Source organism: Larus michahellis, chromosome 6, assembly GCF_964199755.1.
Source record: "Larus michahellis chromosome 6, bLarMic1.1, whole genome shotgun sequence".
Taxonomy (NCBI): domain Eukaryota; kingdom Metazoa; phylum Chordata; class Aves; order Charadriiformes; family Laridae; genus Larus; species Larus michahellis.
In genome coordinates, this window is record NC_133901.1 from 57,617,862 (window position 1) to 57,639,511 (window position 21,650).

Genomic DNA, 21,650 nt, shown 5'->3' on the forward strand with positions numbered 1-21,650 from the left:
GGCCACGTGCGGCAGTCCCCCCTCCCCAGCATGCACACCCTTCCCTGGCATGCAGAGCTGCAGCCCGGCCAGGAAAATAAAATAAATGGTATTTATTAGCAAAATAAAGGACAGAAACTCTCGCTTGCAAGGCCCTGCCAGGTGGCCAGGGCCGCCTTGCACAGCCCCACGTGCTCCCTGACGAGCTCCCGGTGTCCCACCGGCTGCTCCAGCTGCAGCGGGCAGCACCGGGGGTCCTGCCCAGGGTAGGATGGGCAGTGCTGCCTGATGGCGACGGCATCCACATGGCACCAACGAGCCTGCACGCACCCTGCTCAGCCCTTCAGATGGAGCAGCTTGGGAGGCGGTGCAGGATTCATCCCCGCTCCAAGACGCAGGGTGTCCTGCCTGCCCGCAGAGAGGGGCCTGGGCACCCCAGGGGGGTTTTTCCAGCAGGGATAAGGTGCAGCCTCCCGACTCAGTCCCGGCCCTCCCAGGCATCCTCTCGCTGCTTGTTCTCCAGGCGTTTCCTCTCTGCGGAGACAACAGGAGGGTCAACCCCACACTCTCATCATCCCACAGCCACCCACTTCCCCATGAATGTGGCCGGAGCCCACCCCGGCACATCTCCCTCCCACCCAACACCCCGTGAGAAGGTTGTCCACTGAGAAAGTCCCATGCCGTAGCCCCCCCCCACTCGCCCCCAGGGCATCCAAATCTCACCCCGGGCTTCTTGCAGCTTCCTCCGCTCAGCATCTCGCTGGGCTGGCGTCTGGTTGCTGCGTACTCCCAGGGCGCCGATCACCAGCCGCCTGGCCAGGGCAGCCGATGTTTCGGGGCGCTCCTTGGCTGGCTGCAGGTAGTCTGGGTGAGCGGAGATGGGGGACATCAGTAGGGGCATCCCGGGACAGATGGGGCAGCCGGCACGGCTCCGCAGCACTTAAGCGCTGCGGAGCCGTGCCGGCTGCCCCATCCCTCCCCAATTATCGGGATGAGGATGCTGTAGCAGAAGCACCACGGCACAAGCTGGCATGGGGCAGCATCACTCACCAGCGTATGCCCTGGCTTTGGCTTTAGAGGCACGGGTGCCCTGAGAGAGCGGGCGAGTCTTCACCATGAGGTGCTTGGTGCTGAGGGCATCGCGTGCTGCAGGGAGAGAGCAGCGGTGTCCGCGTGTGGGGCCAGTCCCGTGCCCAGGATCCGGCTGCGGGAGAGGCAGAGATGCCTCCCCTCTGCCCATCCCCAGCTGAACTGGGAGCGGTACCTGTTATGGGGCTGGAGAAGATGCCCAGGGCGTGCGTATCGTCCACCCACTTAATATCAAAGCCTTTTTTCCTGCCAGAGAGAGGGAAGCTCAGCAAGGCATCGGCACCGGGCAGGCAGGGGTCCAGAGCAGAGCCCAGGCAGGAGACCCCAGCACCAGCAATGGGGCATTGCCGGCAGACTCACTGATAGCTGCAGAAGACGCGCAGCAGGTCCTCGGTGCGGAAATCCGAAGGGAAATCATAGATCTCAATGACGTGGGGCAGCTCGTCATCGCTGAGGTCCGGTGCAGCAGGCTCGGCCCCGTAGTAGTCGAATCGGGGTGACTGACGGCTCTCACGCCGCTTCTCACCCCCCGAGAGCTGCAGGGGTGGGAGAGATACGGCATTGAGCAACCCATGCCCGCCCGTCCCACGCCAGCTCCCGATCCATGGCAAGCACTCCCCGGGAAGTGGTCCGGCCCCCGCACCCTGCTCCAGCACTGCAGATGGATTCATGGCGTTGAGATATTAGGAGTTATCGACCGGGGCTCTCATGCCATGCACTTGCTTTTCCCATTACCAGCATCCCTTCGCTTGACGCGCTTTGTGGTCCCGATGGGGATGCGGTGGGAATGGCACTGGTGAGACAGCACGTGTACCCCCAAGCACAGCCCTCTTTCCACACTGACATGTTACCCAAAATACATTTCAGGAACAGCAAGGAGCAGGAAAGCAAGGCCAAGAGGAAAAACTAATGTCTTCCCACCACGCGGGAGCACCTGGCTCGGCGTGTCCTGGCTGCAGCGCACGCACCGGCGCAGCCCGTCGGCATCCCAGACACCAAGATGGAAAAGCCAGAGCTCCCCCAAGGAGCAAGTTCTGGCGGTTAATCACCTGCATGGCTAAAAATTTATGCCTTATTTCTCATTTGAATTTGTCTGGCTTCCCTTTCCAGCCGGTCGTTCTTGTTCTGCATCTCCGCTGGATTAAAGAGCCCTCGGTCCCCGGTCCCCTCCCCGTGACAGCACTTACGCTAATCAAGTCCCTTCTCAATCTTCTTCTTGATCAGCTAAACGGGTTGTGTGCGTTTAGTATCTCACAGCGGGACACTTTCCCCAGCCCTAAAAGATGACGGCTGTAGCGCATTTCTACCCCTCCCATTTTTCAGCCTTCACTGTAAAACACGGGCGTCATCCTCCCACTGCCACGACACGGGGGTGGCAGTCGTCCCCTGCTCCCCTCTTTCCCACGGCACCCGGTGGCCACCGCGTGCCGCACCTCTGCTTTCCAAACCGCGCCGAGGGGACCCACAGCCCCACTCGGGCTGCGACACCGTGCCAGGTACAGCCCGAAGCCACCGTCGGCTCCCCTTTCCCCCCCTCCCCGGAGCGTGGGGCTGGCGAGGTGCCGGGGAGCGGGTACATAACTCAGCCGGGTTCCCAGCCCGGTCCCCCAAGCGATCGTAGCGGAGCACGCTACGGCTGGAAGGTTAGAGTCCATAAATCCCAGCCAGCTCAGTCAATAAAAAGTGCTCATTCCGACAATTTTATGGGGAAGATGGATCCACGGCAGGTGAGGGGGTGCTGCCAGGGCGGCTGGATGCCGGCGGAGGGGAGAGCTGAGTTATGGAGCTCCCGGGACAGGCTAGCGCTGCTGGCAGAGCCGCCTGCCCTGCCACCATCACCCATTCACCGAGCGCAGCCCGTGCGGGGCAGCACACTCACCCAGCACCCCCTGCCCGCTTGGGGGACGGGAAGGAGCCGTCCCCGGGCAGGATGAAGCCCTGCAGTGCCGCTCCAGGGAGCAGAGCACTCGGGTAGTGCCAGGCGCCGGGAAGATGATTAGAGCGCGGGAGCACCGAGTGCCGGAGCGGTCCTTGACCTTCACAAATCACCCGGTGTGGCGGGGCGGCAAGGACAGGAGCCGTCTGGCAGCCGGGCTCAGCCACGCGGCAGGCATGGCCCAACAGGTCCCCCCCACGCTGCCAGCCTGGGCATGCAGGGTGCCCGCAGCCCCCCAGCCACAGGGCAGGGCAGGGAGCAGGCACCCGGCACTGGGAAGTGTCTGACAGACGGACGGACGGACAACAGAGGCAGGACGCTGCAGGAAATGAAGCCTGTCCATCATGCCTCGCTGCTCCCTAATGACGCATCCTGGCTGGAGCACATTAGAAGGGTCCATGGCTGCTCGCTTACGCTCCTGCTCGCTCGCCGAGAGCGCACCTCCAGAGCTGGAGGGGAGGCGTGCACCGGCACGCACGCACCGTGGCCCCCGGCATGCTGTGCCGGCTGATGGAGAGTCCACCGAGCCTGCAAGGAAACGGTCGCAGTGCTTAATTACCCTCTGCGTTCAAACTGATTTCTGCTCTGAATTTGTCTGGTTTCAGCTTCCAGCCAATGGATCCCGCTATGGTGTTTTTTCCTGCTAGATTAAAGAGCCGTCCCCTATCAGAAATCTCTCCTCCACACGGAACATCATAAATCTTGCTCTCTGCCGGCTATCTGCAGCGCATAAGGATTCGGTTACGAGGAAGAACGCTACTAATTTTCTTGTCCTTTTTGTTAATTAACAGCAGCTCCATCTCCCCGAGAGCCTGCACCCTCCCTGAGCAGCCACATCCCCATCTGCCTGCCGAGAGCTCAAAGGGCTTGGGAAGCACCAGGCTCGGCATGGCAATCTGCAGGGGGCGGGCGTGAAGATGGGAACTTTTAATTGATAAATCCCTTTTCCAGGTTCTTATTTACCCATTCTGGGGGAGCTGCCTGGAAAGCTCAAACTTTGCTCAGAGCGTGTGCACAGGGGAGCTAACGCGGGTGCTCCAGAGCTGCTCAGAGCAGCACAACCTCACCCACAGCATCCTACAGCTGCACCGTAACAGGGGCCCTCCCTTAACCTGCCTCCCCGGTGGGGCCAGGCAGCCGTTCCGCTGTGCCTGAGGACGAAGCCATGTCTCCCATGCCAGCCCATGGAAAACCAGTGCCAGTGTCACGTGCTGCCATCGGAGCACCGTCCCCCCTCACCACAACCTCCCGGCTGGAGGGTGGGGGACTGCAGCTGCGGGGAACACAGCCAGGCAAGGATGGGGGTACCCAAACCTCTTCCACATCTCCCTCCCAGCAGCCCCGGAGGCGAGCCCTGCGTCCCCCACATGCTGTCCCAGCCCCACACCAGGCTCGGCAAGGACACACCAGCCCGAGCACGGCCCCATGGATGAGGTGGGTACCAGCGCTCCTCGGTAACGATGCTCTGGAGTTAATCTCATCCCTTCCCAGAAGCTGTTAGCGGGCACCATCCGGCACTTCACACCCTGCTTCCAGCCCAGGGTGGACGGACGCTGGCTGTAACATTATTAGCGCTGTTTGTTACTTTGGGCACATTAATGTCATTTGGAAAATTACCGGTTTGATACTACTGATTTAAAATGCAATAAGGGACATCCAGCCTCGCTGCAGATGCCGAGCTTTCCTCACAAACGGCAGGAAAACGGCGTGGGTCCCAGCGCTAGGCAGCTAATTGTAGTAAATTCAGCCGCACGCATGCAGGAGGGGATGGTAATGAGCCACAGCTGATTAAGAAGCCATAGTTTCGAGGAAACTTCCCGTTGCTATTTCAATGGGAGCCCATACGTCTCAGCCCATTTCTTTATCACCAGCCCCGGCTTCACAAGGGTACAGTTGCAGGTTACGCTGCTCGAGCAGGTTTTAGCAATGTACTATAGAGGGAAGATCTCCCCGAGCCTCCACCGTCACCGTGGGATGGGATGGGAACCAGCCTTGGGGGGGAAGGTGGAGGTCCCAGGTGTTTTGGCACCACAGCAGGATGGCTGTGTGTCCCCCTGGGTGCAGCCCACCCCGCCATGCACCCACCCCGGCGGACACAGGGACAGCCGACCCCCATGGGCCCCTGTCCCTGCATCCCACCAGGCAGCAGCCACCGTCCCGGCAAATCCCGGCTCGCAGGACATACCTCCTCCAGCAGGCGTGGGTCCAGGCAGTCCCCATCGTCGTTGAACAGCGCGTCCCAGCTCTCCTCGGCACCGGGGCTGGCCTGGCTGGGGGTCCCGGCACTGGCCTGGTCTGCCTTTGGGGAACCGCTGCGGAGACCTCCCTCTTCCTCCTCATCCTCCTGGCCGCACTGGTGCTGCTGCGATGAGCCCGCGTCCTCCTCTACCCCCACCGGCTCCCCGGCCCAGGCCGCTGGCGAGAGCCCCTCCACGCCATGGCACAGCAGCTCCAGGGGCACTGGGGGCTCGCATCTCTCTGGGGGTGCCCCCTCCCATGAACCACTTGCCAGCTTCTCATCAGCACCCAGAGGGCCGCTCTCAGCCCCAGCGCTGCCACCTGTGCAGGCAGAGGTGCTGCCCACTCCCTCCGCTGCAGGCACCAGGTCGCCCTCCCCACCAGGATGCCCGGCACCGGCACTGCTCTCCTCCATGCCCGGCAAGAGCTGGGACAGGCTGACGATGCCCTGCCCTGGGGGACTCTCCCCTGGGAGCACCAGTGCATCGCCCGCGCCACCCCGTGAGCACCCGGCTTCGCAGCTGGCTCCTCCTGGTGCATCCAAGGTGCTCTCCCTGGCAAGCTCAGCCATGGCTCCCCACCTCTCCTCCTCCGGCACCCCAGCGGCACAGCTCTTGCTCTGCTCTGCCAGGAGAGACCCTTCATGCTCCCTCTCCTCCTCCTGGGCTTTCGGACCCGCAACCTCCCATGCCAGCGGGGGCACAGTGTCCCGGTTGCCCAGCCCTGCCGGCTGCTGGACACCCTCTCCTGGGTGCTGGGAGAGGTCCCCGGCTGGATCCGGGGTGCTGTCCCCCAAATGCTCCGACACACCGCTCGGCCCTGTCCGACATGCCAGCAGTGGGCTAGCAGGGGGCGCTGGGCCAGCAGGGTCCTGTGCAGGCTCGCGGGTAGCCTCTGTGGCCGCAGGCTGGGCACTTGGTGGGGATGGAGGGTCAGGCTTGGTCCTCATCATCTGGCTGCCGCGGTTGAGCTTCCCGAGTCCTTCATCATGGGATGTTTTGTCCTGCCCATCACAGGGCTGGGCAACAGACGGATCCGGGCATGGCTCCCGCACGCTGGGTGATGCCCCTGGGTGCTCCAGCATGGTGGAACAGCTGCCTCCCAGACTCCGGCAGCGCCTGGCAGAGGCTGCCCGCAGCTCCTTCGGGCCGGCATCCACCTTGATTTCCCTTCTCACCGCTCTGCCCGCCTGTGTCCTGGCATGGGGGCTTTGCCTCTGCCCCTCACCACTGCCCCAGCAAGTGTCCTGCACCAGGCGGTGGTTCTCGGGCTCCTTGCGGTGCCCGGCCAGCATGTCACCTGCTGCTTGCGCCGCTCTCTCCCGCCGTGCTTTGGGCACGTAGAGGGCCATGTCGGGCTTCCTGCGGCGCGTCCGGCCGCCCTCTGCCTCCTGCTGCATGGTGCCACCGCTGCCTGCCAAGGAGAGACAGTGTCACCGCCCTGCCCGTGTCCCAGTGGCCCCACAGCCGGACATGCGGTGGGTCGGGGTCCCAGCCTGGCACCCACCCTCGCTCCCACGGCAGCCGGCACGCAACGATGGATAGCAGAGCCCCAACACCACCCCTGCGGTGGCAGCTCTGCAGATGGGCTTTGGCACCCGGAGCACCCCGCAGACCTACAGCCTTCGGTGGGGTGTAGCGGGCTTGGGGGAAGCAGGGAAACCCTGCCAGCATCACTGAGGTGCCTGCCCGGCTCCAGCAGCTGCTGCCTGGGACCCCCTCAGCCCCAGGGACCAGTGGCCATGGCCGAAGCAGGACACACAGCCCTTGTGGCATTCATGCATCAAAAACCGCGCAGAAGCCTACAGCAGCTGCAGAACACCAGAAACCAAACGCCAGCCTGGGGACACCCCGGTGCGGGACCATGGCTGCCACCCCGGCACACCATAGCCCCCGCTCACCTGCCGCCCCGTCCTGGCAGAGATTTATTTTTCATCATCTTTGGCAGCAGCAGGCACGCCGCGAGCTGCCAGGCCCCCCTTACCCCTATAAATATGCATCAGGCAGGGTTTATGGAGACGGATGGCGTGGGGGGCTGCGCTGCGGTCGAGGGGAAGGCAGAGCGGGGCCGGGCCGGGGCCCCGTGATTAATCACTGCCCACTCCGTTTAGGGGGATTCATCACGGGCCGCTGTCAGGTAAATCACTGGAAAAACACCTCTTCAGTAATTAATGTGAAGTGACGGATGGACAGCCCCCGGGCCCATTAATCTGGACCATCAGCGCCGACCGAGATTATGAATGTCAGGATGCATAAACTGCCGGCGGATCAATAGGGCCAGGAACCCATCCAAGGCTCTCATTTCCGAGGCACCTCCGGTACATTAGCCTCCCCTCCACGCAGCCCCCGACCGAGGCGCGAACGTTCCTCGCCGACAGCCGGCGGCGGTGCCGGGAAGGCGAAGGGAGGCCAACCGCCGGCTGGAAAGCGGCCGGGGGCTGCCCGTGCCGCACGGCATCGTCATCCCCTCCTCCCGATATACGGATGGATAGACGGATGGCTGCCTCCGCGTGATGGATGGGGGTGTCTCACGGCTCTCTGGAAACCACCGGCAAGCCCAGGCAGGGCAGCGCTTGCCGGCATCACCGCGGCGCCCCGTGCCTGCGCCTCGTGCCACGGAGGTGGGCAGGAGCGCGGCCGCGCTCCTGCCCACCTCCGTGGCACGAGGCGCAGGCACGGGGCGCCGCGGTGATGCCGGACACCGTCCCGGGGCTGCCCCAACCATTTTTCTGTCTCCACAGCCCTTGTCGTTTTTTTTTTTTCCCCCCTCTTTGATACACTAATTTTGCTGGCAGAACGATCCCCTTTATCTTTATCGACCGGGAAAAAGCAACGTATCCTACAAAGCCTCCAAGGTCTGGATTAGTCATTTTTCAACACTGAGGCGTTATGCGTTTTCTCACCGAGCGGCAGCCCGGGTGCCGGAGGGGAGGGGGACACTGGGAGCAACTAGACAGAGCTTCCAGCTACACCAAAGCCCGTTCTCCTAAAGGACTTTTCCCAGTCAAGCCATCACCAAACGCCTCGGGGGGGATCATTGATCCCTCCAGGCTCTGCTTCCCATGGAATCCCCCCGCCCCCCCTTGGATGGGGGGATCACTGATCCCTCCAGGCTCTGCTTCCCATGGACTTCCAGCACAGGGAGAAGGCAGGAGCACCAAGCCATCACCGAATGCCTTGAGGGGGATTGGACTAGATGATCTCCAGAGGTCTCTTCCAACCCCTACCATTCTGTGATTCTGTGATCCCTCCAGGCTCTGCTTCCCATGGATTTCCAGCATGGGGAGCAGCCAGGGGCACCAAGCCATCACCGAATGCCTTGAGGGGGATTGGACTAGATGATCTCCAGAGGTCTCTTCCAACCCCTAGCATTCTGTGATTCTGTGATCCCTCCAGGCTCTGCTTCCCATGGATTTCCAGCATGGGGAGCAGCCAGGAGCACCAAGCCACCACCGAATGCCTTGAGGGGGATTGGACTAGATGATCTCCAGAGGTCTCTTCCAACCCCTAGCATTCTGTGATTCTGTGATCCCTCCAGGCTCTGCTTCCCATGGATTTCCAGCATGGGGAGCAGCCAGGAGCACCAAGCCACCACCAAATGCCTTGCGGGGGAGGGGGTCACTGATCCCTCCAGGCTCTGCTTCCCATGGATTTCCAGCACAGGGAGAAGGCGGGAGCACCAAGCCGTCACAGAGTGCCTTGGGGGGGATCGCTAATCCCTCCAGGCTCTGCTTCCTGAGGATATCCAGCACGGGAAGCAGCCAGGAGCAGCACCACCCCACGCGCATCCCGAGTCACCTCCAAGAAGAGCCTTTGCACGCAGGATTTATGGGCTCCTCGAAAGCTTGCCATTCACCTTGCCTCACCCTCCAAAGCAGATGGTGCAGCATTAGCCATACGGCTGGTGCTGGGAGCATCCTCTCCCCACACAGCCCTGCCTCTGTCTGCTGCACGCTGCCAGGGAAGAGCCTCTTCCCGCAGCCCAGGGAGAATCACAGCAAGGTGGTGGCTGCCCCAGGGATGCTGCAGCACTTTTTTTTCTTCCCCCCAGGGCAGCACAGCTCCTGCCCCCAGCCTATTACACACTTCATCGGTGCCATGGCCACGCGTCGGCACCGACCGATTTCATGCTCCGGGAGGCAGAGCAACGGCCCTGGCTTCGGGTCTCATTCACACTACGCTGGGCAGGGCAAGCCTGCCGCTACCAGCCTCCGGGACCGAGCTCCCTACTCACCCCGCAAAGCCAGGTGGAGACGGGCAGCGCATCCCCAAAAGGGCCCGTGCTGCCCCAGGTACTGCCCCGCTTTTTGGAGCCGGGCGGCAAAACAGCTTGGCATCGCGGCACCAAGCAGATAAAGGCAGCCCTGGACCAGGCATGCCATGGCACCACGGTAAAAGTGGTGGTGGGAGCACTGCCCAGCTGCCTGGCACATAATGCCCGCCGGCGCGGCACAACACGGCCTGGTGTGGCCAGGGGGATGCCGGAGCATCATCCAGGAGGTGGCCGGATCCCCCCGCAGGCACAGGCTCCCCTCGCGCCGTCCCCAGGAGCACACTGCTCATGGGGAGCTTGTGCTCATGGCACGAGTTTGTGAGGTCTCAGAGCGGCCGCCCAGGCGACGTGCCAGCCTGCTTTTCCCCTCTATGCTGCGTTTGCAGCACAGACGGGCAGCGTTTTCTCTCTCTCCTCTTTGGGGAAGGACCCCGCAAACAACAGTGAGACAGGGCTGACCACATCGCAAACACGCTGCGCAGCACATCACCAAATTCCTCCATCACCTGCTTCCCTGCCCGGCAGGTGAGGACACCTACAGCACGACTCCCATAGCAAAGCCACAGCTCCCACCACCTTCTCCCACTGCAAGCAGAGATGCCAGCCACGGCACTGTGAAGGGAGCCCGGGAACGGGCAGGGATGCCAGGCTGCGGGGCTCACACGGAGCGTGCCAGTTCCCGGAAAAGTTTCGGTGCCACCCAGCGCCCTCCCAGCAGGCTGCTGCATTTCCTGGCAGGGAGCTGTATTTTTAGCCTTCGAGGTTTCTAATTCCACTCAATCCATACTCCCGTCGATAGAGCAGATAACCTTAAAGCCTTGACAGCGAACGGGGACAGCAGCACCGGGGGACCGGGAACCCTGGGAGACTGTGCGCAGCCTCGGCACGCAGCTCATGGGCCCGCAATGTCAGTCTTTACAGCCTGACGCAGATTGGGCTCTTTGAAGAAGGGGAAAAAAAATAAATACAATAACAAGACTAATAAAAAGGCAGATACAAGGAGATTCTAAACAGCCCCGCTGGGGAACCCGGCTCATCCCATGCCAGGCATGCACCACGGCACGCTCGCTGACTGCACAACGCCAGCGCCTGGCAGCCCGGGCAAGGATTGTCAGAGGTTTTGGCTACCTTGCACCTCTCCTGCTGGGAGCAGAGCTCCATCCCAGCCCGCCCGGTTCACGCAGCGGGCGACGGGGCCAGGGCAGGACACGGATACCTGGCAGGGAGAGGCAGAGCGAAGGCAAGAACACGGAGCCGCCAGCACAAGGCAAAGCAAAGCCCTTCAAGGAGCACAGAGCTGCATCCCATCCGATGCCTGCCGGCAGCTCCACGGGCTTTAAGACATCCCTGTCTCCTTCTGCCGACAGAAAGATGTTCTCCAGCAGCCGGAGCAAACGCTGGCTATGTGAGGAGGCGGTGAAGGCATCAAAGGGGCTGAGAAAAGAGAGAGATTTCAATCATGCCTTTCACTTGCGATGCTCTTAGGAGATACCTGGAACAAGAGAAGGGGAACACTTCAGACAGGAGGCGGATCTGTAAGTCGATAGTGTCCCTTCGCTGCTGCAGAGGGGAAAAGGGACAACAAACCAGCAGGAGTTAACAGCTGGAGGGCTAAGGGGAATACAAAGGACTTCACAAATATATCCAGGCAGAATCAGCACAAAAGTGAAAAGGTCTATTAATAAATGAGGAGGGAGAGAAAATTAATGACGGCTCAAAAATAAAGATGACTCGAAAGGGCAAAATTACTGTTTTTAACCAGAAAAATGCAAATGAGGCGGAGGCCTCGCACAAACAGCTGCAGGGAAAGCAAAAACAGCATCTCCACATAGAGACGGTCACCTGGCCGGTGTGGCCGGTGCCCAGACAAACCGATTAACCCGCCGACACACACACGGTGCCGGAACGAAACCAGGGCCCTGGTGCCGGGCAGAGTAAACCAGGCGCTGATTTTCTGCGCGAGAAAGGACAATAAAAGCCGAGCCACCTCCAGGATAAACCCTGTGCCCATCCCTAGCGCAGAACCTCACGGCCAGAGGAAGGAGCCTGCACACCCACCACTGGATGAAGGACGCTGGCTTGCCCAACGGGAGTTATTTTGGAAGAATTGCTGGGAAAAGCTTATGGATAAGCCAAGCGAGAAGCAATTTAGCTGAACTTTTCTGCTTTTACAGATGGTTTTACACCATCTCACAAACTTTCACTTGAATAGTGAATTGCAATTATCTTTGTAGATGATACCGAGCAGAGAGGTGTTGCAAACACTGGCAAAAGCAGATAAATCATTCAAAGGCTCCGCAAAATGTAGGCAGGAAACAAAACGAGACCCAGCCTGGGAAAACAAAGGGAACATAACCCAAAGCAGCTACTCAGTGGGCAGGAGCAGCCTGGAAAGCAAGGCACAGAGCCCGATGGTGTGCTCAGGAAGACTGGAAAGCAGGTGGCCAAGGTGACCACCCCAAAACATGCAAGGGGCAGAAGCTGGTCACTGGCACCATGCCACAGGCCAGCCCCGGGCTGTGACAGCCCCACGGTGGGCAGCACGCAGAGCCCCATGGGCAGCGTGAAGGATGGAGGGGACACTGAGGGCAGGCAGGCAGCCGTGAAAAACAGCATACAGCGCCTGGGAGCACTGGGCATGTGTTTTATGAGCCATGGGAGCCCAGCACACCAAGCGCCCGGGGATGCCATATAACTCCCCTGCCCTCGAGGGCTGTCACCGTCGGCATCGCCCCCGTGACATGATTCAGTAAGGTGGGGAGAGTTACGGGGTCTGCAATGTGCCGTGCTACCTGGGAGCTCCAGGGCCTACTTGCCAGTGGGGTGGGTGACAGGGCAGGGACATGGGGTAGGCGACAGGGCAAGGACAGTGGGGTGGGGGACAGGAATGGGACACGGAGTAGAGGACAGGGCTGGGACAGCAGGGTGGGGGTCAGGGATGGGACATGGGGTAAGGGTCAGGGCTTGGAAAGCAAGGTGGGAGGCATGGATGGGACATGGGGGATGGGACACGGGGTACAGGACAGGGTTGGGACAGCTGGGTGGGGGACAGGGCTGGAGAAGCAGGGTGAGGGTCAGGGCTGGGATATGGAGTGGGGGACAGGCCAAGGACATGGGGTGGGGGTCGGCTCTGGGACAGCAGGGTGGGGGACAGGGCTGGGAAAGCAAGGTGGGAGGCATGGATGGGACATGGGGTACGGGACAGGCCAGGGACAGGGGGTGGGGGGTCAGGGCTGGGACAGCGAGTTGGGTGACAGGGCTGGGGGGCATGGATGGCGCGTGGGGTAGGGGACAGGGCTGGGTCATGGGGTAGGGGACAGGGATGGGACATGAGGTAGAGGGCAGGGCAGGGCCATGGGGTGGGGGAGAGCGGGGCAGGGGACAGGGCGTGCAGCCGGGGGACCGGGCAGGGAGCACACCCCGGACTGCCGTGCCCCCGCCCCGAGCGCCCCGCCGTACCGGGCCGGGGCCGTGCCGCCTGCCGAGCCCCCGCCGTTACCAGTGGCCGCGCCGGGTCCCCCGCCGCTCCGCGCCGCCGCCGCCGCTTCCGCCGCGCCGGGCCCGCCCCATCCCGCCCCGCCGCGGGGAGCGCCGGGACCTGTAGTGCGGCACCGGCACCCGCCCCGCGCCCCGGGCGGACGCTCCCCCCGCGCCGGCACCCCCGTGGGCACATGGGCCGCCGTTCCGCTCCCCCCCCCTCCCCACCTCCTCCTCGGTCCTCGGCGCATCCCCGGAGCAGGGACCGCGACGGGCAGCCCCGGTGCCACCGCGGCCCTTCCGCCCCCAGGCACCACCCGGCAGCTCCGTGGCCATGGCGGGGATGGGCGCAGGAGGGAGAGCGACCCCCGTTCCCGGATGCCCCCACCGGATGCTGCCGTGGGGTTCCCCGTTACCGTTTAATGTCACACGCAGCGGTGCTCGCTGCCGCCGTGCTGGCAGGGCCGGGGCAGATTCCCCCCCACACGCCTACATCCGCTCCCGGCTGCACCGGGGGGAATTACCGGGGGCTGAGGCACCCCCGGGCCACATCCCGCCCTCCCGCCGCAGCGCTGCGGGCTGGCCGCCGTGCCGGCTGCCCAGACACCCAGGCGGGGAGGAAGGTGTCTGCGCCGGGCAGCTTTGCTCCGCTTCCTTCCTGGGGTTTGGCGAGGAGCAGCCCGCCTGCACCCGCCAGATAACGCACGGGGCCCCGGTGCTCGCCGGCAGCGTGGGGAGAATGCCCGGGACAGGCGCATCCACCGGCTGGTGCCGCAAAGCGCTGCCGAGCTGGGGTCTGTGCCTTCGGGGAAGGATGGGGCACCCCGGGGAACAGGGATGGATCGTCCCACGGGCGGGGGGCTGGCAGGGGAGAGGGGGCTGCCCTTGGGGTGCCGGCAGGCGTGGGGCTTGGTGCCACTGCGGGCCGAGGGCGGAATGGGGCTGTGACGCGGCTGGCTGGGGCACGGGGCTGGGAAGGCTTTGGGCAGGCTGGTGCAGCCATGCTGGTTTGTCTGGCTGATGGACAGGGGGGGTTCTCTGCCAGTGCCCCCCTCCCAGGATCGGCTTCCTAACGAGCCGAAGCTCTCCGATGCGATTCCCAAGCAGTTGCTTCGCAGGCAGCCCCCACGGTGTGGGTGAGGGAGGAGTGATACCCCACAGTGTGCACACCACCTGTGTGTGGTGGGACAAGGGACTGGTCCCCAGGCAGCCTGGTGGCTTCTGCAGCTCCCCAGAGGCTGTGCAGCTCCTGAGAGACCGGGACCAGTCACCTGCCACCCTGGCAAGGTGTCACTGAGGCATTGCATGAGGCATCAGTGCATGGGGCTATGCCAAGCATCTTATCCCTCCTCAGGTGCAGCTACGGGGCTGGGACTGCTGATGCCTGAGGTCTGGGATGCCCTAAAGTACTTGGACCTTCCTGACTGCACAGTGTGGGTCCCCGTACAGCCACAGGGTCCCAGCACAGCAGATACATTAGCCTCAGAGACCTGGTTCTTCTGTGCTGAGTGGTGGACCCAAGCAATAAAGTGTTTCACCTTTGATTTCCCTTTATTTGGGTGCAGGTGTGAACAAGGCAGGACCCTGGGAATGAAGCTGCGCTCCATCGCCACAGCCCTGCGGGATCACTCCTGAGACCAGGAAGGGAGGGTTGGGTAGGACAACCCTTGGGCAAGACCGCCACAGATGGGTAGGGTCATCCTGCCCCAGCCACATGGCCCCAAGCAGGACAAGGAAGGCTCACACCAGCCAGGGCCACCCAGCACCCCCTGGGGACCAGCCCCTGCCCCAACCCACCATGGTACACACGGGACCATGGTCCCTCTTGCAGGTAATCGATGGCAGCAGATCCTGATCGCTTTCATTATTATTATTTTCTTATGCATGTGCGCACAGGAGATTTATCGCCAGCTACGGAGGCAAAATCAATTATTCATGTTATAAATTAGAAAATGATTTATGTTTGTGGGAGGCCAAGCAGCGTGGAGCCCCTGGCCGCGTGGGAGCTGGGTTTGTCTGGGAATGGCACCAGACGCCCCCTGCCAGCACTTCCCTGGCCTCTCCATCCCTGACGCTCCCTCGGTGTCCCACCCAGGGGTGCCCCATCCCATCACAGCCCCAGGGTGACCCAGGGACAGTGGCTGGCAGGGAGGACACAGCCTTTCCCACTCTATCAACCCAGGTGCCCGCAGACAGAGCCCAGGGAAGGCTGGGGACCGCGGTGGCCTGGTCACCCTGGCCGGTAGGGCAGGATGATGCTCCACAGCAGTTTCCATGGCAGCAGCAGTGCGGTCCGAGCACTGCGAGGTGTGGGCTGCAGAAGGACCCCCTCGCTGGCCCCCACTGGAGACAACCTCATGTGTCCCCTCCAGCCCCTGCAGCTGTGTCTGTGCTGCTGCCTCCCACAAGGGACACCGTGGTACCCTCCAGACTACCATCCACAGGGACAGGGACCCATTGCGCCGCTGACACCCCCATGCTCCCCAGGAAAGAGGGGTGGTGTAAAGGCATCCTGCTTGCACCACCCCCTGAGGCCAAGTACCCCAGAGTGGGGCTGCAGGGCTTTGCTTGGCCATGGCCCACCTTCTCCTGGGTTGGGTGGGTCTCAGGGGTCCTGGGAGCCTTCCCAGGAGTGGAGATCCCATTCCCCCGAGGGCTGACTGATGTTCTGTGCAGAGCAAGGTGGCACTGAGCTCCCACCACTCCCAGTGCTGGGGCAGGGGCTTGGCTGGTGCTGCCAGGTCTGTCCCCAGCCCAGCCATGCCCCAGGCGCTCAGCCCAGCGTTGGTGGGAGCTGCAGCACCCCATGGCTCTGTATCGGGGGGCCCAGCTCCCCAGTCCTGGCTGCCTCGGCATCCTAAAACCCACTGCCCACATCACGCAGCCAGCAGGAGCGGGTGCCGGGAGCCAGCCGGCCGCTCTCTGCTGATAGCCGGGGCTGCTCTTGCTTCTGAAGAGTCTCGATTTAAAACTGCCGTGCCTGTGCCTCCCCGGGGACAGCGGAGCGGGCCGGGAGTGCTGCCTGGCTCTCCTTGTCTGTTCATCTGCAGCTGCGTCAGCCGGGGCCGCGGGGAGGCACAGGCTGAAAGGAGCAGCGCGGGAGAGAAAGGAGCTGTCAGCGGCCCCAGATCTGGGTCTGATGGCAGGCGCGCCGTGCATCCAGCTCCCACTCGCGCGGCATCCTGTGCTGGGCTGAGCCCTGGCTCTCGGGATGGGAAGGAGAGACAGCAGCGGGCAACCTCGTCTCTGCTCTGGCTCCCCAAGCAGCCTTTTCTCCCCCAGCCCTGGAGCATCCTCCCAGCCTGTCACCCCCTGTGACTCCCACAGCTCTTGGGAAGCTGAGAACTTCCTGGCTCAACACACACATGGGGTGTCAGAGCAGGTAGGGGCTTTGGCTGCCCCCCAACTCCCTGCCAGGCTGTGAGCAGGAGGGACACCCAGAGCCAGCCATGATCCGGGGATGGGGAGCTGCCTTGTCAGGGGGTATCAGGGCTGCTGCAGCCACGCCAGCCCCCAGCCAGCCCTGGGAACCCTCTGGGACCATACTCGGGGTGCAGAGGAGTCCCTGCTTGCTTTGCTTCTGCTTTCAAGTAGCCAAACACCCCAAGGAGCTCAGAGACCTGCCGGTGGGGCCCAGGACCCACTGAGCTTTGTGCTGAAGCACCGGGAAATTAAGGAGTGATGTTCTGGGGCCGAGCATCTCCTCAGGCACCTCGCTGTGCCCCAGTCCCGGGGAGCCCAGCACTGGCCCGTGCTCGTGTGAGCATCCCTCTGATTTATTGCTGCAGAGCAAATGCTTACAGAGTGCTTTTGGCAGAGAAAAGCTCTGGGGAGGTGCAACGGGCACGCAGGGGCAAGGAGGGAATCGCCCAGAAGCTGGAGCGTGCCGGGGACACCCAGAGCAGCCACAGCCCAGCCAGGGGACACGCTCAGCCTGTGGGGAGGGGACTGCGGAGAGCTCGGAGCTGGGGTGGATTAGATCTGCTTTGCATTATTGCACCAAACACCTGGGGACTCGGTGGCTCGTGACAGCGCTGTATAATGTAAGGAAGCAGCCCGTGGTACGGGCAAGGCGCCGATGCTATCGGCAGCTCGCAGGCAGGGAGGCAATGGGGCCGTGCCCCTGGGAATGTGGGCTGGCTGTGGAGGGGGGAGCCAGGGTCTCTTGCTCCCTGTTTTCCGGCACATCTACAATGAACAGGCACAGAAGGCAGCGCTTGTGCTGCAGGAATCAATACCGCTCCAGGAGCGGCCTGGGTGCTCCTCCCTGCGCTCCCCCGGGAGCCTGCTCCCGAACGCCTCTCCCTGAGCTCTCCCTGTCGTCTCCTTCCTGCTATCGTCTTGCTTTTCAGCTCTCTCAGCAGGACCCTGCAGCAGCACTGGGTGGCCGGTGACAGCCCCGGGGCTGGGGCCCTTGCTAATCCAGGTAGCCTGGCTCCTTCGGGAGATGGGGGGGAATAAGCAGGAGAGATCTCCTGGGCGGCATCCAGGCTTTATCCTGACTCGAGGTAGCCCCTGTTGGCGCTGTGTCACAGCCCACTCCATCGTGGCCCATCCTGCCACGGTCCCTAGGAGGTACCAGGGCACTGTGGCCGGCTCCGGTGGGCAGAGACGCTGCCAGGAGGCGGTTTCTGCCCAGCAGCCAGCCCTCGGGGGTGCCGTGACTGGAAGCAGCTCGCGATCTCACCCAGCGCTGGCTGTGGCAGTGCCACTGTGTCGGGTGACAGCCACTGCCCCATGAGAAGGAACCGGACTGCTTTAGATAGGCCATGATCTTAATTGATTCATCAGCGGGGTCCACTTGGAGCTGATAAATCTTTCAGGAGCCCTGGCAGAGGAGGCTGAGCTAGGCAGGTTGGGCATCCCCCTGCCTCCCTGCAGCTGCACGGCTCCTCCGAAGCTGATGGCTGTCCTGAGTGTCTACTGGCCCCACTGGTCCTGCCAGCCCCAGCTGGCTCCCAGCAGCACCCCAGGTTTCCCCACAGCCTGTTTGCTCTTCCCCAGCCAGGGAAGGTGCCTGGGTGGGATAGAGCGCAGCCCGCCTCCTCCACCCTGCTGAGACCCTACCAGCCAGGAAGCCCCGTCCCAGTGCTCCTTTCACGAGGGACCCCATCATCCCTGGCAGAGAAGAGTTGACAGTCCCTGGCTCCACCACAGAACCAGCCAGGTCCCTCCTCTGGCCTCCTGTCCCCTCTTCTGCCATGGGGTGGGGGAGTCCCCAGAGTGCTGGCACCGGTGCATCTCGATGCCGTCCATGGCTCCGGGATCCCAGGGGGAACAAGTTCAGCTCGTCCCGTGTCATGTCCCGCAGGGGGATGGGGGGCTGTGTCTGCCCTCACTCCCCCACCCTGCGCCCCAGCAGGTAGTGAGGGAAAGCTGGGACGCAGGGACGGGGACTGCGAGGCGGGAGGCAAGCACGGGCGGATCCGGTTACAGGCAGCACGGGGCAGAGAGATAGGCAGAGAACAGCAATGCAGCAAAAAGGGCTTTTAGTGATAATTAATAATTAACATTTCTAATGATGTCCCGGCGACAGGAAGAGTCCAAGCGGGGACCCGGGGGCACTGCACATGGTGACAGGAGTGGCTGGGGACGGTGCGGGGACTGGGGAGGCTGTACAGAGCCAGGGGCTGGGGTGGGAGAGAGCTGCAGGGGCGGGGGGCCGAAGGCAGGGGCTGGGCACCCCTGGGGACCCCCGGGCTGGGCAGCACCCAGGGCCCAGCCTTCGTGCCCGGCTGCTGCCGAGGGTACGGGAAGCCCGTGATGAAGGGGAGGGGAAGATGAAACACACCTGGGGATTGACCTGGCCTCTGTGATAAGATGACGCCTCGCCAGGGGTTCCAATGCTCAGCAAGCGCCTAAGAAGGACCTCACTGGCAGGAGGAGGGGATGAGGGAAGGGTCCAGCTCACGGAGAGCTGCTGGGATGGGTGGCAGTCCCCAAATCACTGCCAGCCCCGGTACAAAGAGCCCCTGGTTTGGGAGGTGTCCAGGCACCAGGGAGCAGCAGGCTGGCCCGGGGTGCAAGACCAGAGGAGACAGGGGTCTGCAGGCAAAGCAGGAGGTCAGGCACAGCAGGACAGTAACAGGGAGGGGATGGCAGGGAAGAGAGGGACGGAGCAAGCAGCCGGCTGAGTGTGGGAGTCCATCGCTGTGAGCCACCACACGATGGGCATGCAGTCGTGGGAGAGGCAGGAGCAATCCTAGGAGGAACCAGGAGAGGTATTTCTGGCAGGGCCGGGGACTTGCTCGCGTCCCTGCATGGGCCCCGGGGGACCTGCCTGTGCTGGAGCCAGCCTGGGAGAGGAGCAGAGGCATGACAGGGCTGCCAGGGGAGGCAGAGCCCGGGAGACCCGTGATGGGAGGACAGTGGCTCGTGCCCAGCACCATGCAGGCAGCGGGGGAACGGAGCGCTCACTATAAATACATCAGCGGGGTAAACGCCAGGGAGGAGAAGAGCTATTTCAGCTAAAAGACAACGTTAGCACAGGAATGACTGGGGATGAATTATCCATGAATACATTTAGGGTGGAAATTAGACCCTCAGAGCGGGGAGGTCCCAGCACAGCCCCTCCAGAGAAGGAAGCAGTGCCAGGCAGGAGCTGGGGTTGGCTCGGCGGCTGAGGGATCCCGCAGCGTGCTGCGGTGACAGCGTGTCCCTTCTTCTAGTGTCAAAAAGCAGCAAGGGTGGCTGGTGCAGCCCTCCCGGCTGCTGCCCGGGCTGTGCTGGTGGGTGCAGCGTGCAGCAGCGTGCAGGGCAGCGTGCCCGGTGGGGTGCGTGCACATCGCTGCGTCCGCATGTGAGTGCAGATGTGTGTGTGTGTGTGTGTGTGTGTACCGGCTGTGCGCACATTTGGGCAGGGCATCGAGTGCTCGCACACCATCTGCGTGCACAGAGAGTGTGTGCAGATGGGGCGGCTGCACACAGACTCTTGCATGTGTGCGTGGAGGTGCATGTGAGTGCGCTGGCTGTGTGCGTGCTGTGCACCCAGCAGGCTGCGTGCAGGTGTCTCAGCCTTCATGATGCTCTAGAAAGAGGAACGGCAGCCCCAGTGAAGAACCTTGGATGTTAGTGCCTACATTGTCAGCACTGCTCTGCTCACCTGCACCCGGTTTGTATTGCACCATCTGGAATTCGCTGGAGGGGACAGACTGGGTGCTCCACGAATCCAGCTGATCCTGAGTGGATTCCTGTCCTGCTGAGGGTCATCCAGCTCCCAGAGCAGTGCTGTCCCTGCAAGGACCATGGGGGTCACCTGTCCCTGCCACCCCACAGGTTCACCCTGGCTGGCCAGAGCACTTGGCACTGTCAGCAAACAGCCCTGTGCCACCCTTCCACCCATTGCAGTGCAAGCAAGGGGCAGACCAGTCCCCAGTGTCCCACTCCCTTCTCCCCATGGAGATCCTGGGCTGGCAAGTGAGCCACCAGGCACAGGGAATGCAGTGTGCCAGGGTTGTTGGCTGCAAGGGGGTCCCCACTCCCAGGGGGCTGGGTCAGCATGGATGGAGCAAGCACCCCAGGGAAAGCCAGGACACCTCCGGAAAGCTCTGAGGATGGGAAAGGGGGTCCTGGGTGTGTGAAGAGGTGGCTGGTGCTCACGCTGTCCCCGGCTCAGCAGAAGAGCCTCCCCCAGCCTGCGTGCAGCCCTCGGTGGAGCGCAGCGGCTCCCTTCCCCCCGCAGCGTGTCTGCCTGCCTCTCGCTCTAATTTCCTGTGCATTGTCCCCACCGCCGCCACCACCGTCCCCTGCGCATCCCCTGTGCGCCGCACAGCCAGGCTCCCCGCGCCCCGGTGCCCTGCCTCACCGCCTCGCGAACATCCCCACATAGGTCCCAGATCCTTTCACTGATGCTCTGCGCTCCCCTCCGCAGCTCCTCGCAGAGACCCGTGTCCCGCACGGGGGTCCCTGCTCCACTGTGTGAGCAGAGGGGTAGGATGGAGGTGGCTGGGCCAGGTTGGGCCGGCACAGGGCACAGGGACTGATGCAGGGCTGTGGATTACAGTCACGGCAGTTGTGATCCTGATGTACCTGCTGGCTGCTCTTGTCCCCCAGAGAAACGTCCCAGCCTGATGGGGTGGCAGCATCCATGGGAAGGGCACTGGGGGGCTCTAATAGGATGTATTGGGTAGCACCTTGCAGCCCCACAAGTGGAAAATCACCCCGCTGGGTGCCAGCAGCGTGGGATGGGGACTGGAGCGTGCAAGGCCCTCCCAGCACGTGTGCCCCGCATGCACGCAGCGCGCGTGTGCCCACGGGGTGTCCCGGTGTGAGCACATCCCCGCTGACACGGCGTGGGCACCTGCAGAGCTGCGTGTGTGCGCACCACGCTGCTTGTCCAGCTGTGCACACCATGCGTGCACACCTATGCGCGCACTGTACGGGTGCGTGGGTGCCGGTGGGTGCACACGCGTCCAGGGCCGGGCCCCGGTGTGCTGGCAGGTCGGGTTCGCGGCCCCAGGGAGCCAGAGTGCCCAGCACCATTCGCAGTCTCGGCATGCTCGAGCTGGCTTCCTGCCGGCGCCTGTGTTCTGTACCTGCCAGTCACAGGGAGAGTGTTGGGAGGCGGCTGGCAGAGTTTGTGCTAATAATTACCCAGGTGGTTACTAAATCTGGGATGAGCTAACGACTCAGCAGAGCGGGTGCTTGCCCTGAGCGCACA

At 62.9% G+C, this 21,650-nt stretch overlaps 1 protein-coding gene across 1 annotated transcript; it reads right to left on the reverse strand.

The window, feature by feature from the left end:
• Positions 1 to 77: 77 nt before the first annotated feature.
• On the reverse strand, positions 78 to 13,081 carry R3HCC1L (R3H domain and coiled-coil containing 1 like). The gene is made up of 7 exons (XM_074592187.1): positions 13,014 to 13,081; positions 5,190 to 6,655; positions 1,429 to 1,604; positions 1,244 to 1,314; positions 1,030 to 1,125; positions 703 to 843; positions 78 to 513 (listed from the first exon to the last, which is right to left on the reverse strand). Exons 2-7 carry the CDS (start codon positions 6,639 to 6,641, stop codon positions 458 to 460), a joined length of 1,992 nt encoding a protein of 663 aa, XP_074448288.1. The 5' UTR covers positions 6,642 to 6,655; positions 13,014 to 13,081; the 3' UTR covers positions 78 to 457.
• Positions 13,082 to 21,650: the final 8,569 nt, after the last annotated feature.